The sequence below is a fragment of the Planococcus citri genome, chromosome 1, assembly GCF_950023065.1.
Source record: "Planococcus citri chromosome 1, ihPlaCitr1.1, whole genome shotgun sequence".
Taxonomy (NCBI): domain Eukaryota; kingdom Metazoa; phylum Arthropoda; class Insecta; order Hemiptera; family Pseudococcidae; genus Planococcus; species Planococcus citri.
In genome coordinates, this window is record NC_088677.1 from 63,903,683 (window position 1) to 63,920,967 (window position 17,285).

Consider the following 17,285-nt stretch of genomic DNA (forward strand, 5'->3'; position numbering starts at 1 on the left):
ACCTGAATATTTCTTCAGAAAATCCCACCAGTGTTTGTAAGTGTAGTAAGCTGCATTATTGTATTTTTGCGTGTTTTTTTTATACCTACTTACCTTATTTTAAATCGTGTAATTTTTGTAATACCAGCTAATTAGATTTTGTGAATGTATATCGTGTTAATAAATTTGTTTTTTTATTTGTTTTCATCAAATGTATTATTACTTGTGAATTTCTTAAAATCTAATCATGATTGATTTGAAGTGCTGGTGAGAGATTTAGTTACAATAAATAAATTTGAACTCAGCAGTAACCACTATCGAAGTTTAGTTTATAATCGTTTGATATTATGCCTCTTCGTTTTTCAAGTTTTTCCAAATCTTCATCAAGAGTGTACTTCATTATGTACCTTACATTTCGTGACCATTCAAACCGATCTGTCTTCCCAAAATTTCAAATCAAAATGAACAATCAACAAAAAATTATTTTATTCGAAGGCACGAACCAGTTTAAATTTCGAAAACAACCTATTAGAAAAAAGTAGTTCCTAAGTAGATACCGTTGCCGTAATTTTCATGAGAAGATAGTGGAAGGATTCGCGTAAGTTTCAATTTCAAGTTCAACTTTAAAGATCGAAATGTGGTGAATTTTACGATTGTGATTCATTCAATTCTTGGTACCGATGTCAGTCACGAAAATAGTTTCACGGGAGCCTTGATATCTATATCAAAATAATGTTACTATGCTGGATCAAATGATGAGAATCAAACTTCGCCAAAAAGAAATATGTTTAAATAAAATTTATAATTTTAGCCATAAGCAAGGGCTGCGTTTTGGTTTCGGAATTCGGATTTTCGGACACATTAGCGATTTCAGCGTTAATTTTTTGAACTGAGAAAACTGTTCAAACCGCCAGGCCGTTTAAATTTTATCACTCTGGTACTTCAGATTTGGAACATAATGGAATTCCCCACCAATCATCATCAGTGCAAACTGGGCAAAGTGCACGAGAATATTTTTGTACATTTCGTACATAAAGATCAATTAATTAAAATCCAGCGAATGTAATCCTTTGTTCGTGCGAATGTTTGTAGAATTTAATCGATATAGCTTCGCTCATCTCAACGAATAATTTCCGGTGATGTGAAAAATTTCTGACATCTTCATCGAGGAAGCAATCAGTAAGTTTCTTCAACTACTTGTTTACGTTTTTGTTATTACGTTTTAATTTAATTATATGCCTAATCTCCTAAAATGGATTATAATAATTTTATTTCAAAGCTGTAGGTAGATTTTTTTGACGAATTTCGCCTGTTAAAAAAATTGTAGTGTAGGTACCTATTTAATTACAACGTTCTGATAAGTTTTGGAGCTTTTTTACGTGAATATTTCGTTGTATCTCGTTATCAATTTTATGTGTTTGATGAAAATTCATCGACTTTTTTTTTCATTCCGGTGATTTTTGCGAGTGTAATCGTATTAGCTACCGAGATAAGAGTTGATTCAACTGATTTTGTACAATTATCATTCTGTGTTTGGTTTTAGGACCCGTCAAACGTAGATTACGTTACTGGTGGAAAATTTTAAGCATGTAAGCGCCGTGTCGACGAACATCGCTGCAAATAAGAAACTAATAGTAAGAGTGAATCTGTGGTAAATCGGGCAAACGAGCAGTTTAACGACGTGTGATCTATTTTTAGCTTACAAAATGAACGGATACAGCCACAGTGCTTCGTTGAACAAACCTCGAGTCGAAATTACCGAGCAGCCTGCCCCGAAAGCTTTGCGGTTTCGATACGAATGCGAAGGTCGCTCAGCCGGCAGTATACCCGGAGTGCATAGTACTTCCGAAAATCGCACATATCCGACTATTCGCGTACGTATTTTACACATGTTGCTTGGTGATTTAGTCGAGTCGTTGTGCCGATGCCAATTTTTGGTTTATTTTACAGATCGTCGGCTATAATGGAGAAGAAGACATCGTTATCATCGTATCATGCGTGACGAAAAATCAACCTTATCTCGCTCATCCGCATAATTTAGTCGGTAAAGATTGCAAAGAAGGCGTTTGCTCGGTTCCACTTGATAAAGAATCCAAGATCGCCACATTTTCAAATCTAGGAATACAATGCGTGAAAAAGAGAGATATAGAAGCCGCTCTAAGGCTTCGGCAAGAGAAGAAAGTCGATCCTTTTGGAAGTACGGAGTTAATGTTTGATTTATTTAGGTTAGGTTCCAATTTGAGTTTTGATGAGTGTTTTTTTCTTTTCTGTGTAGATGGATTCGAACATATGAACAATCCGAGTTCTATCGATCTCAATTGCGTCAGATTATGTTTTCAAGCAATTGTCAAAGGCCCTCAGCCTAGATTACTTGGTAGAGCTGTTTCCGATCCAGTCTACGATAAAAGTACATCTCGATCTGTAAATTTTTATCGTTTCAATTACGCATATTGCGTATTCTAATTCGTATCATTTTTTTGTTTGACTTTATAGAAGCCATGTCAGATTTATTAATTATTAGATTAAGTCACGCCAGTGCTTCCGTTCGAGGTGGTTTAGAAATGATGCTTTTATGTGAAAAAATAACGAAAGGTAAATTCCTTCTGTAAAGTCTGTGCTAGGGAGGTCTGGAATTTAGACAAGTTACTCGTATCAGCACTATGAAGAATTTTTGCCACCTGTTCGATCGTGTTGATTTGCATTACTCATTGCAACGTTAATTTATAAATTCATTATTTGTTGCAGAGGATATTAAAGTTAGATTTTACGAAGAATCACAAGGACACGAAGTATGGGAAGCTTTCGCCGACATCATACTTGTTCATAAACAAGTGGCAATCGCGTTTAAAACGCCAGCTTATCATAATCAAGAAGTAATACTTCACTTATTCTGACATAATCATTAGGCCTAGTCTAGTAATTAACCTACCACGAATACAAATATGATTTTATTATCTCAGGCACATGATAAAGTATCGGTATTCATGCAGTTGTTCAGGCCTTCGGATAAAGCAGCCAGCGAACCAGTGCAATTTCACTTCACCCCGGATTCAGGTAAACAAGCATTTCGCCTGTTACGTTCTCTCAAACCCGACTTCGATGTACTTGCCAATATTTTAGCCGACAAAGAACATCCTCTAACTAAAGAGTTATTAAAAATACGACGCGATTCCGCTTCCGACTACAACGACATCGACTCGGACGATGATAACGATTCCGTTCACGGCCAATTACTTATCGACGAACGAGCTCCTAGCGACGACGACAGTTCAATCAACACCACGTCAAACGACGATAAAAGCTCCAAATCATCGTGGCCTCTCGACAGCTCGTACTGTTTCTCCAGCAGCAAAGAAGCCATCGATACGTTGACGACAGCGCGGCAAGAACGTTTACGAGATCTAGGCGTCGTTTTCAGCGAAAACGAAGACGCCGCCGACGAATTAGAAGGTAGACATTTTCTGGACTTCGTCTCAAACGTCAATAAACTAAAACCACCGCCGAAACCAGACGAAGACGACGAACAACCCGAAGATTTATCCAAAAATGATCGAGATGATGAAAACTTCGGTCTTTATACTAGTTTACAAATGGCCATGAAGAATAGAATTAAAATACCCGAGCTAAGAAAAATAGTCATAAAACCAGCATCTCCGGCCGAACATTACGAATCAATAGCTCCGCCGCCGAGACCGTCGTCAACCAAACCCATATTTAAAACCGAACCTTCGCTAATCGAATCCGAAACCTTGCCTCCGTTACCTCCGAAAAGAGTCAAGAAAAATCCTACCAAAAGTTTACCAGCGGTACCGGAAAAAGAAACCAAATTAGCTATAATAAGAAAATTTTTACCAAAAATAGGCAAATCGAAGAAACCAATGAAAAATGATACTACCAGTCGTCGATCGTCGATTAAATCTAAAACGAGCTTAGATAAAGTATCGCTCAGCGATAGCGATATATCGCTTACCGAAGCTGAACATTACGCTTTATACACTTCGGTCGCTCCTCGAGCTACTGATTCGGAATTTGATGAGAATTCGTGTTATTATAGTCCTGTCGAAGCGGAACCAGTCAAATAATCATAATACTTCCTTTCGCATTTTTAACGTGTTCTTTTATCAAGTACTGCCCTTTATTGTAGCGTTGTTTATTCCTTTATTAATCAACTTTCGCTATAGTGACCATGTTCATTTAACGGTAATTGTTTAGGGTTACTTGCCGTAATTTTATTGAAGTCGAATTTTTTCGGGGGGAGGGTGGTCTTGAGAGTCCCTTTGTACTGATGATCGAGTTTAACTCCGAGATGACTTTAAATGTTGGTGGCTGTTTATATTCTTTGAACCTATATTCGGTGATTTGAGATTATCAGATCTTTATTCAATTCAATTCAATTCAATTCTTTAAAGACTCCAATACAATTTAGCATAATTATTTGGCCTTTGATCTTGGTCAAGGTTTTTGTGCCATTTTTCGTTCAATAGGTACCACCGAATAATGATTTTTGAGGACATGAGAAGTTTCCGAGCTACACCATGGAAGATGGTACTTCCCAAAATGTGTTCTTCGGGGGCTTTGTCCAAAGCTGTTTTCGACCTATTGACTTGAAATTTGGTTTGAAAGCGGAGAAGGTGCTGGAGGGCAATGACCTTGAATTTGTCCAATTTTTTGCCTCAACAACGTTCTGAAAATCTATTTTGAAAACTTGAAGGAGGGGGGAGGGGAAGTCTGAATTCTAGAAAAATGAAAAAAAAAATCATTTTTACAGTTTTAGGTGTGCTTTCTACTGCAGATAGTTTTTTTTTTTTTTGGAATGTAGATAACTTAAAACCTTTGCAAAACACATTCCAGGAACCTACCATTCAACCTTTCAGTGTGTTGGTGGAAAACTGCACACGTCCTCATAATTCATCCTTTTAAAATGCTAAATGAAGAATGACACAGAATTCAAAATTCGCCAGAAAAATCAAATCGGAAAAGTGGTTGTGTGTGGTGTGGATTTTGTTCAAAAGTTTATGGGACTGTAAATCCAAAACAAACGCAAACCCAGGGCTTTTCATCCAAAGGCCAAAACAAACTCGAAACCGCTTTAAACCTGATTCAAATTACAACCCAAGATGAACCTCAACTGGACCCGTTATAATTTGGCAAACCCTAAACTAAAACTAACATACAACCGAAATCCAATGTAGGTACCTGGAACTAAAACTGACAGGACTCAATCGAATTATTTTGGTTTCGAGCTTTCAAAATTTGTTTTAGTTTTTTTTTCAATTTGAGAAAAATTCCTTCATTGTTTATATGAAACATAAAATAATTGGTCAATTCATTGATGCTAATAGCGATCTTTTCTAATGAACCTGAAACCAAAACTGAACCCAAAATCACAAAATTTTGTGTGAACACTGTGAACCCTAATGGATTTCATCCCGTTTCAAATATTGACCCAAAACCGAATCAACAATTATTTTGGGTTTACAGCCTTGCCCAAAAACAAAGCTACTTGAAACTGAATTCAAATTACAATCCAAAATGAACCATACAATTCATGGCATCCAACAGAATTTTTTTTGAAAAAATCACTACTTTTTTCACCATCTTTTTTCAACCAAATTTTCAGAAAGATTTCCACCCCCCCCCCCCCCCCTCTCTTCATCAAAAAATTGATAAAGTCAAATTTTTCACAAAAGAATTTTAAAAAAAAAATGGAAAAAAATTTGCATAAAAAGTATTTTTTAATTTCATCAAAAATAAACTTTTTTTCGATGATTTGAAGGTTTTTCAGGATGTCTATTATTTTGAACAAGTCATTTTCCCTGACTTTTCCAGGTTTTCCAGATCAATTTTCCAGAACATTTTTTCCAATTTTCTATACTTAACCCATACTTTAATTAAAGAAAAAGTTTCATTTTTTAGCTTTAAAACTTGATTTTTATTGAGTAACTATCCAGAAATTTTCGAAAATTTGTGTTTCAAGAGATGAAAAATTAATTGAAATATTAATCCTACAATTTTGAGACTGAGGCAGCGAAATGGTCTAGTGATAATTTTGGTGTACTTTTTCAATCAAAAAAAAAATAACTACAAATACCTGAGATTAAAATTTTTTCATTTTTTCACGTCCCAAGTGTCATCGGACGATATTCATTATTTATTTTAAATAACGTGATAATATTGGTGAATTTTTCCTATTTATTATTGTCCATCGTAGTTGGATTTTCTATTCGCGAGCTTATTCGTGGTTTTTACGGGTACCTATTCGACCAGAAATATAGCCCATGTTCAATAATGAGCGTTAATTTGTGCAATAACCAAAACTAACCATAGCTTGTTTATTTTTTAAGCGAAATATTTTATTGTATAGATAGTATAATTTTGTGTAGTAATCGCGTGTTTTTTTAAATGTACCTCTACCTATACAATAATGGCGGCTGTTTTTTATTAATATAATAACTTATTATTCCGTTTGATGAAGTTAAACGGTGTCGTGGTGAGAGAAAAAAAGAAGAAAATGATACCTTCGAAATGATAAATAATCCTATAATGTTATCAAAATAAGTTACTTATTTTATTATCGAGCTTCTTGACAATTATCATGTCGGCCTTTGTAAAAGAGTGAAATTGAATTTTTTTGGGTGCTTCGAAAAATGATATTAAGTTGTAATTTTTTTCAAATACCTACTTAAAAGTTTATTTATTGTCTTTCGTTATTTTTTTTTTAACTAAGTGTATCTGTAACATGAAACGTTGTACTATTTTTTTTTGAATTTTATCATGTTAATGTCAATTACAACTGATAGCAATTTTTTTTTAATTTTGAAAAAAATATTCAGTTGATAATTTTGATACGACGGGATTTATATAAATTTTGTTAGTTGGTTTTCTTTTTTAATAAATAATATGATTTTTTTCTGAAATTTATTTTGAAAATTTATTCGAAAAAAGAAGAGTGTATTTAAATCGATCTCAAGTAAGTTGGATTGGTTTCATAGCGTTTTTCTTTTATGTAATCCCCTCTTTTAGCTCCCTGTTTTTTTCTCGTTGATTAATGAATGGATCTTTTTTTCCTTTTATAAGCATGTCGAGCTTTTAACTTTTTTTTTTAATAGTGAAGTTATAGATTTTCAAATGTATGTTATACCTACTTATTATTCCTTCCTAATTAGCTTTGTAGTTTTGATATTTACGGCTTGTTTCGAGTATATATTTTGAGCTTTTTTTATTGTATCCTATATAGTTTATTTTGTTGTACGAGAAGCGTTTACTCGTATTATTATGTATAACGTGTGTTCGTGTGTGCGTTGGATTTTTAAAATCGTTTTTCTACTAACGTTAAACGAGTAGGTAAATCGAATATTATAGAGGAGTATTCGATGATTTTGCAGCTGATTGAAAAATATGTCATCGAGCGGGATTAGCAATTGCATTCTCAAAATTAGAATATTCGTTATTTAGTTTTATTTTTACGAAACAAATTTAGCCATGTTTTTTTTTTAGTCATTTAATTTCTAAACGATTCTTAACCGGGTATTTTTATTATCTAGGTTATTATCCGAGTAAAAGGCCACCTGGGTTTCATCCACCAACCAAAAGAGCAAGAAATGCCGACGATGTATCGAGTGAGTATTGGAGATTTCTAAATTGATACTTAGATACTTTTTTTTTCCACCAGCAAATGCGGTGTAATTTTGAGAATGCATGCGTTAATCGTCATCTATAGATATTTGTACTAACTCGCTCTCGTTTAACGGTATTTATGGTTGTGGGTTAGTGGTGATACGAATAATTAGGTAGTTTGCAATAAGATGGAATGTGGTTTTGCTGAAATTGGCTCGTAATTTTTGGTGTTATAATTCGTTGCTTGTTATACTACATATTAACTGCTTCAACTTGTACTTTGTCTTTTTCTACGTCTGTGTCTTTCATCTCGAGGGTTCGAAGATGTTCGATGAAACTGATGTAATTGATTTATTTAGTGTTTGAAACCACCGATAAAATATTTAGAGGTCGAAAATGACTAATTATAATGCATTGTAGTTGAATTTATCGATTTTTAAAAAATTTCAATGACCTTGGTTTTCTCAAAAGTGGAAGAAAATTCAAGCTGATGAGATCTATCAACATTTTGGGATCCATTCTGAAAATCCGATTCGTTCCAGAAGTTCATTATCATTGATTTGAAGCATATTGAGATGTGCATTTTTTTTTACCAAGCTTTGAAAACATTTCAATTGGGGGTCATTTTTGGCAAAATTCGTCAGAATCTGGGAAATTGTTACTTAGTTTGGAGTTTGGTTTGGGATGGCCTTTTCAAGATTGGGTGGTGGGGTGGAAAGGACAGGAGAGGAAGGATGGAAACGGGGCAAACAAGAGTTAAAATGGGAATCAATCGATAGGAAATCCAAACTTTTATGTGACAGATCCAAAAATGAGAGTCTTGAAACTATTTGACGGTAAGAAATGGTTTTTTAGAGTGTTTTTCGGCCTAGAAAACTCTCATGTCACTCCCTCACTTCTTCAGTTCAACCCGGGAAACTGAAATTCACCATTTATTGTGTATTCAGAGATTACCCTAGTTATGTCTTTCAGAGGTTTTCAGACTTTCAACCCCACCCCCCTCCTTCACAATTTTCCAACAATAAAAACTATGATTTTCACACATTTTCAACATTTCTGATTTTGTGCCACTGTAATAGCCCCCTTCCCAGTTGACCTAAAGGGCTGAAATTTGGCATGTATACATTCTCCGAGTGCCCTAGATGTGGCTTCTGAGAGTTTAGACTTCCAATCCCTTTTTCACCGCTTTCCAGGTCCAAAAAAAGTTTCCTGTTCCCTCTTTTTTCTAGTGATTTTTAGAGTGGTTTCATTACTGAAGCTCTCCCCCTCCCCACGTGCCAGAAAATACCCAAGTGACTTGTCCATTCACACTAATTCGAGGATAAGCTGAGTTCAAATATATTTTCATTTCTTCGGTGAAAGAAACGTAGAACTGAACCCTGAACCCTCTCCCTCCGCTCATTTCACTCTGCCTCTTTTTCGACTGAAACTATACCATACAATGTATTATTGAACAGTTCCAGAAAGGTCTTCTTTTCTGTAAGAATAAGTTGACCTAAATTACAACTTATTTGTAACCTATTTAGAGTGATTTTGTTTTGTCTTTCTGACAAAAGTGAAGAAAATTCTCAATTTTTCATTTCTCAAAGTAGGTACGAGTAAGTATACGTTAATTTATTGACATTTGCAAGGTTTGAATTCTGTCTTAACGATGGTTTGCGAATAATAGCATCATGGTGAGCATGAAGTAGTTCGAATATGGAAAATTGGAGACTCATGAGATACGCCACAATAAGAATTTTAGCAGCCTGGTCAAATAATTGGGTATTCTAGAGAGGTCTGAATTTTCTAAAATAGGTCAAAAATTCTGAAAAGCAAGAAAAATTGAGGTCAACTAGGGCTCATTTTTTTGAGCATTGGGCAGCTGAGGTAGAACAAAAGTATTTTTTTGGTACCAATTTTTCAAAAAATGCTTTAAAATTTCGAAAGTAGACGCCATATTTGATTTTTTTAATCTCTTTGTGGAGTTTATGGGTAATTTTGAATAGGTAATTCAAACCCTTGTAGAGCATTCTGATTTTTCATAAAACAGTTGACATTTTTTTTGAGCTGCCTTATGGCCAGGCTCTCCGTCTCCGTGTTTCAGCTTCATAAAAAAAATGAGGAAATCAATGTTTGAATGATTGAGAAGTTCCGTTGCTTTGTGAGTAAATTATTGATACTTCTGAAGTCGTACTCGACTACTCGTGCTACATTTTGATAGGTTACTTTTAACTTGACAGAATGGGGATTTGGTGGCTGGTGGTATGGCGATAAAGTTCTTTAAAAATGTGATTCATTTTGTGATGTGTTTTATTTTAGATCAAGTACAAGTAATCCCGGGTATATTCGATATTAAACCATCTACCCCGCAGTTTCCAATAAAAACAGAACCGAATTGTAAGTGTTATCATCAATTATTTCAATTTTTCACTTCTGGGAATCGGGCACCTATCGTAATACCTACTAGGTACCTATACCTATATATGTGTACTTTACAATTTTGATCAGTTTGTGTCGATTTTTAATTAAATAATAATGAAGCCACGAATGTTTTAAAACGATGACCAAAATTGATTTTTTGAACATTTTACGAGTAGAAGAATTTTGAGCCCAAGTATTGGATCTAGATTTTTGAGATTTCTGAAAAAGTGTCAGACGAGCCATTAAAATGATTTAGAATTGGACGAGAAATCTGGAAATTTCGACAAAATTTTTTTGGAACATTTTGGAGAATTTTTAGCCCAAAATTGTGCCTTTTATGATTTGCGAAATTTCTGTAAAAATGTATCTGTTTTGTGTCCTATCAAAATACATGGAAATTTTACAAAAATTCAAATACTTTTTCAAGCATTTTTTTGAAAAGTTTTGAGGCCAAAAATTGGGTTATGATCTTGGGAAATTTTAAAAGCGACACGCAACCTATCAGAATGGATTCAAAAAAATCGGGCTAAAATAAGAAATTTTTTGATCAATTTTTGAAGAACTTTTTTGAAATCTTCGAAAAAGTTGTAATACAAAATTTATGTACATACAACAAATCGAAAAAACATCTTCGCTAAAATCTCTGAATTTTTCGTGAAATTTTGACCTATTTTGACAGGTTTTATGACACTTTTGGAGAAATCTTGTAAATCATGACTCAATTTTGGGCTCAAAATTTTTCAAAAGTACTCAAAAAACATTTTTTTTTCAAAATACTTGAATTTTTTGTAAAGTTGCAATCCATTTTGCTAGGTTACCTGTTACAATGTTTAAAATTTCGCGAAATTTCAACCTATTTTGATAAGTTGCAAAAAACTTTTTCATAAATTCCCAAAATCATAACTCAATTTTTGGGGCCGAATTTTTCGTCAAATTTTGACCTATTTTGATTTTGATTGGTTGCATGATGATTTTTCAAAAATTTCAAAAATCATGATTCAAATTTTGGGCTTGAAATTATTTTTACATATTCAAAAAATACAGTTTTGTTGCAGTATTTGCATTTTTTTTTTGCAAAATTTTGACCTATTTTGATATGCTGCACTTTTTTAAAAATTCCAAAAATCACGACTCTGCTCAAATTTTTTTAGAAATTTTCAAAAACTATTTTCGTCATAATAAGTATTTGAATTCTTTCGAATGTTTTAATTTACTCAAAAATAAATTGAATGGAAATAGGCTAAATCAATTTGTACCTATTAAGAATAAATTGGAATGAAATCGAATTGAAGTTGAGAATTAGGTACGTTTTAAAAATCAATTTTTTTCATAGTTTTCAAAAAAAATAATTCAACGTAATTTTTCCAAATTCTTAAAAGTCATAATGTCATAAAATATTGTACGTACTTAAAATAAGATGTAGGTTTCACTCAAAATATTGGGAATTGGTTAAATTATTATTGTTGCAAGTTTGGAATATTGGAATGGGTTCAATCGGTTGATCGTGTTCGAAAGTTGTGGGGATTCTGTCCATTTGTATAAAATTTCTTATAATGAATCATGCGTACTTTAATGATTACGACGATTAGGTACATAATGAAAGCATGCTTCTATATTTACTTATTTACTACATAGATACTCTTACCTAATCTTTAAATTCATTAATGACTCATTTCAACTCGAGTAAACGCTATAATAATGCTATTGAGCGCCTATAGTATTAGTACAAATAAGTAATCATGACAATGAAATATTTGCAAAAATCTTCAATCATCCTCCTGTATGATTTCAGCATCACCTGCGTCACCTTATCACAATCAAAACGCGTACTCTCCGGCCGGAACACCGGGACCCAGCGAACAAATTCAATACGTACAAACCATTCCAGGCCCTTCGTCAGCATTACCAGGATTCGGAGAAACCTGGGACCAGACCAAATTAATTGGTATTTCCATCGTTCTTTACTGCAGTAGGGTATTTTTCATCGAAAAAATTACCCCATAAATTCACCTATCTGTTTGTTTTACTTCGATAGGTTTCAATAACCCGTCAGGAGGAGGAACGTTTACTGTACCGAACACTCAACCTTTTCCGCCGACTACTTGTACTAGCAACTTCACCACAAACCCTCAACCTTTCCAGCCGACCAATTCTTGCACAGCGAACATTCTGAGTGAATTTTTGAAAATCGATTCAGCTTACTCGAACCCTGCAAACGCCCAGTCGAACTTGAACGATCCGTTGAACCAGTACGGTAATGTGATGACTCCGATCAACTACGATGACCCTAATAACACCAGCGTTGCTATGGCCAGCGTCGAACAAATTGTCGACAAAAACGAACTGTTTTCCGCTCTAGGAGCTGCGACTAATACCGATGCCTTGGTTCCAAACGAGGCGCAACAACAACTTTGCGAGAATTTCAGTAATTCTATGAATATTTCTGGAGATTTCCCTACTACTAATAGTAGTACCGGATTGACTAATTTGGTCAACGAAACCTACGAGAACAAATTTTATCAACGTAAATGAGATGTTCTCGCAGGAGCGAATAATACTCGTTTTATTATTCTTTTTTTTTATATAATTTTATTTTGATTAAGTTTGTGTCTGTTTTTAGAGAAATTTTTGTATATGTTTTTTTCTTTTCAACAGTCACGTATAATTTTATGCTGAGTATTACCGCTGGTATAGGTGATGACGTACCGAGATATTCGATACATTTCCTGCCTTTTATTCTCTTCATCCTGCGATCTCGAATGTCGAGCAATTTTCATCATAATGAAGCATTTTTTTTGCATATGGGATGTAAATTTCCATTTTATTTTAATCAAATTCATTCGTATTATTCATTTCTACAAAAAAGATAAGTTGAATCGAGGTAGGTTCAATTGTGCCATCATTACCTGGCCAGCGCTTGTTTTACTTAATTTAGTATTTTTACCAATTAAGTTTCAAACTTAAGTAACTAATATTCGAAAGACAGTTGAAATAGTTTTATAAAATACGATCGAATATATGTACCTATACGTGATATTGAAGATTGATACCTGAAGAATGTACCATTATGATGGTATTATTTTATGATAAACGTTGTTGATTATTTCATTACATATCAAGAATATTAACCGAAAGCAACTTTTTGGTGCCTTTTTTTTACACGAGTTACCTATTTTAATTTGAAGTTTTAGAATGTTGAACATTTTACTTGTAATCGTGGTTTTTAGCCTTGAAGGTATAAAAGCACCGTGCCTTTTATTATGAACTGTGAGTTAAGTTTGTTTTACTCTATAAGATATGCGTCGTTTTGATCATAAATCATTTTGTATCTTTTATCTGTAATTAAAAATAAAATCCACTTCCCCAGTAATTTTTCTGTTCTAAAAATGATTATTTGAGAGAGGAATCAGAAGGCATGTATCTGTGATTATTTGTTAGATTAACGTGTCTGATAAGTAATATTTTAATTTTGAAATTTTTTCACTACGTCAGATTCGGAATGAGTTTCGAGTACGAATGTTGATGGTGAATACTGAAATAGGTAGTCTAGAATATTAAGTTAAAAAAATTGCATTGATGTTATTGCATAAATTTTCTGCAGATTAGTTTCGTATTCGTGAAAAGTTAAAAATACTCGAGTGCAATAAAATGGAAATTTTCATCGTGGTTCTCTGGCTCGGATTTTTGCTATGTCGAAAAAGGATTTATAATACGAACGTTGCGACGATGTTGAGACCAAGTGTTTTAGGTAAGAATATATTATTTTGTTCTTTATCACCCATATGTAATTTAAGAAGATGATACAGAGATGGAACAACGTTGAAGATCGTCGAGTAATGGGAGTATTTTTAGTGATGCCCGTAATCAGAATGATTAAGTTGGTCGTAACGTAAAACGAAAGCCTGCATTCTCGTTCATTATATTATTCATTTTAAATTTATGAGAGCAAATTCCAATAGAATAGGCCATAACCAAATGCGACGATGCTTCTCTTCTACTAATATTCTCATTTTCAAAGTTTTCAACTCAGTTTTTGTCCAATATACTCGTACCACCTGAATTATTAATCTTCTACCAGAAGAGTTCTTATCAAAAACTTAAATCAATATATATGTTAGGTACCAAGTCCGAAATTGTACAATTCGGGGTCGGTACAGCCAATTTTGTACCATCTCCGAAGTGTCCGGACCAAGCGTGAATATTATTTTTTCATCGGACTTGGTTTGTACCATGCCCGGAGGGTCCGGACAAAGTGTTCAACTTGGTACAATTTGTGTTGTGCAAAGTCCGAAATGTAGTTTTATAATGAATGAATTCGAATATTACATCCCTTTATTCCAAAGGAAATTTAAAGATGACTCTAAAATACACCTCAGCAAAATTTTCGGGTGCTGAAATTCATTTGTTGATTTTTGGGGAATTTTTAAAGATTCAAATATTGCTATGCTCCTTTCTCAAGAAAAAAAAAGCGTATATTATTATATTGGTATTAATTTAAAAGATTTAATAGCAGGCATCAATAAGAATAAAATAAGTTAATGTTGTGGGCCTTGATCGCCTTGGGAATTCTTCTAATTTTAGCTGATATTTTACCTATAAAAATTTCAATTTCCGAAATGAAAAACAATCAGCCCTAGCGAAGCTCTCAAAAATTGAGTGATGCAAAATTTTGAAATGAAAAACGATTAGCCCAGGTAAAGCGAGGGCAAAACCTATCAAAAATTTATAATTCTCAATTTTCTGGGATTAAATATAATTTTTTTAGTCTTGTTCCCTGAAGAAGAAATGTCAATTTCAGAATAATGAAGAAACTGGCCCTAGAGTGAAGTGAGGATAGAAGCTCTCAAAAATTCATATGCAATTCAAAATCTAAATAATAGGCCTAGGTATCTTTGTAAATATAATTTTTCTGGTTTCAACATTTTAAAAATTTATAATTCTAAGATTAAAAAATAATTTCTTTAGTCTTGTTCTCTGAAGAAAAAATGTCAACTTCAGAATAGTGAAGAAACTTCGGCCTTAGTGCGAAGCGAGGGCAAAAGCTCTCGAAAATTCCTAATTTAAGAACTAAATAATTGGCTTGTCCCTAATTCCCTATAGGTACCTTATTTTTAGATGCAAAATGATAATTTTTCTGGTTTTAAGATTTGAAAAATTTGAAAAATAAATGTCAAAACATTTCAGTTTTGGAATAAAAAAATAGGTAAATGCGTTTGCAAAAGCTCTTGAAAATTTATAAATCAAAAAATACAACTCTTTCGTTTTGTACTTGAATAAAATGTCAAGGTTTGAATTTTTAAATAAATGCATGGAAATCGAATTCCTTCATTATAAAACTTTATATCGGACTTTGCACAACACAAATTGTACCAAGTCGAACACATTGTCCGGACCCTCCGGGCATGGTACAAACCAAGTCCGATGAAAAAGTAATATTCACGCTTGCTCCGGACACTTCGGAGATGGTACAAAATTGGCTGTACTATCCCCGAATTGTACAATTTCGGACTTGGTACCTAACATATATACGAGTACTTATGTAAAAAATTTTTTCAGACAACCCAACATTGATATTAATTTTTGTAACTCTACAGGTAAATGGGATGAACCTACAAATGGACATGCAAAGGTAAGGAATCCTGAAAATGGGTTAGTTTAGGCGTCAGGGTGGTTACGATATTGGAATTTAGGTACCTATCTTCTTGGGAAGGTAACCCATCTCGTACACCAAAAATACACAAGAAAAAATAAATTAGGAAGAAACTTCATTTTTCCCATGATTTAATAATGAACCAGTAGGTACTTCTTGAGCCCCAAATATTCGAAGAATTGTCCAAAAAATGGTCGAGAGATGCGATTAGGCTGCTACAACTTTAGGAATCGTATTTTCCAAGCTCAATTCGAATTTATTTCCTGGGGTTTGGGCTCGATTTTAAGTCTGCACATTGAAAAGGTTTTTTTTTGGTTTCAAAAATTTTCCAAAAATGGTTGAAAAATTCGATTGGGTAGCTATGCTACATGCTACAACTTTGGGAATCACATTTTCTATTCCAAAGTCGAATTTCCCAAAATTGGCCATTGAGGCTTGATTTCGAGCATAAAAATCCCAAAATTTTCAAAAAATTTGCCAAAAATGGTCGAAAAATGCGACTGGGGCGCTACAAAAATTCTGAAAAAATTACCAGTGGTAGAAAATATGTACAATGAAAATTGTGAAAATAATTTTTTCTTTAAATTTTGGACAGCTCTCTACATTGATTTCAAGTTTTCAAACTGGATTTTGGAAATTGAGGTCGTTGTTGGAGTCAAAAAAATCCGAAAAAATTCAGAGTCCTTACTCTCAAGTATCTTTTTTTCATTCACTTTCAAGTTTCAAATCTGAAATCAATCGGCTCAAGACAATCGAAAGGCAGAGACACTATGATGTAGATAGCATACAATCTCCGAAAATTGTGTGCATGTGTAAGACAGTTTCATCACTTTCACTCCACTTATTTTATGCTTATACATACTGTACCCAAGCATTTTCACACCTCGAATTTTCAGGACAGTGCTTAGTAATCAAAATAACATTTTTTAAAAAATTAAAAAATTTTCATTTTCTGTACTTCGTCAACTTCTCTTTTGTAGTTTGATCGACAAGGAATAGTTCTCCTACGACTACGTCCTATCTTATTCTAATTTACAGTCAGGTACCTACATACATAATAATGGAAAAATACTTCAGTACAAGTTACAACACTGAACCAATTATTTTAAAAGATGCAAACAGTGGAATTTTTTCAATCTCAAAAACTAGGAAAAGTTCTCTTTATAGTTAGGTAGGGCAAAAATGTTCCTAATCAAAGGTTTGTTACCTAATCAGTGATCAAAATCCAAAATTTTAAAGTTTAAACCTAAAAATGACTTTGTTAATATCTTCAGTTGAATATCAGGATCAGCAGGTACAAATTACAAAATACAAGATCAAGAGAACAATTTAAAATGGGCTTTGAACTTCGCCAGTGAAAAACAAACCCATCTTTTTACGAAATTTGGGATAGATATGCTCTATTTTCGACATGCCAAATCGATTGGGAACTTATTCAAACCGTTTTGAGCAGTTCTGGAGCCTCTAGCAGATTTTTGAAACTCGAAATTCCCATAAGATTTCATCAAATGGAGTTGGAAAGCCGAAATTCATTCTTTAAACTAATTTCAATACGCTACTGAAACTACTGAAAGCTCGGACTTGACGCTCGTAACACTTCGTGGATCTTCGTACATCATTCGTCGAACTTGGATAC

The 17,285-nt window shown here is 33.6% G+C and overlaps 1 protein-coding gene across 4 annotated transcripts; it reads left to right on the forward strand.

The window, feature by feature from the left end:
* Positions 1–941: 941 nt before the first annotated feature.
* LOC135833292 (embryonic polarity protein dorsal-like) lies at positions 942–13,369 on the forward strand. Of its 4 annotated transcripts, XM_065347015.1 has the most exons (12): positions 946–1,158; positions 1,523–1,613; positions 1,678–1,853; positions 1,930–2,176; positions 2,255–2,386; positions 2,473–2,571; positions 2,725–2,852; positions 2,940–3,033; positions 7,524–7,598; positions 9,898–9,975; positions 11,792–11,944; positions 12,035–13,369. In XM_065347015.1, exons 3-12 carry the CDS (start codon positions 1,686–1,688, stop codon positions 12,529–12,531), a joined length of 1,671 nt encoding a protein of 556 aa, XP_065203087.1. In that variant the 5' UTR covers positions 946–1,158; positions 1,523–1,613; positions 1,678–1,685; the 3' UTR covers positions 12,532–13,369. The 4 variants fall into 4 exon arrangements, with proteins under 4 accessions (XP_065203085.1, XP_065203088.1, XP_065203087.1 ...); XM_065347016.1 differs by lacking the exon at positions 9,898–9,975 and having other exon boundaries at positions 945–1,158; XM_065347013.1 differs by lacking the exons at positions 7,524–7,598; positions 9,898–9,975; positions 11,792–11,944; positions 12,035–13,369 and having other exon boundaries at positions 942–1,158; positions 2,940–6,681.
* The last annotated feature ends 3,916 nt before the right edge of the window (positions 13,370–17,285 follow it).

What these genes read in the sequence shown, in the direction of transcription:
- LOC135833292 (XM_065347013.1), top strand. Translation starts at nt 1,686, where the DNA reads ATGAACGGATACAGCCACAGTGCTTCGTTGAACAAACCTCGAGTCGAA. An exon ending in GAAAGTCGATCCTTTTGGAA is followed by an intron (nt 2,177 to 2,254) that starts GTACGGAGTTAA and finishes TTTTCTGTGTAG; the next exon opens with ATGGATTCGAACATATGAAC. An exon ending in CGATCCAGTCTACGATAAAA is followed by an intron (nt 2,387 to 2,472) that starts GTACATCTCGAT and finishes TTGACTTTATAG; the next exon opens with AAGCCATGTCAGATTTATTA.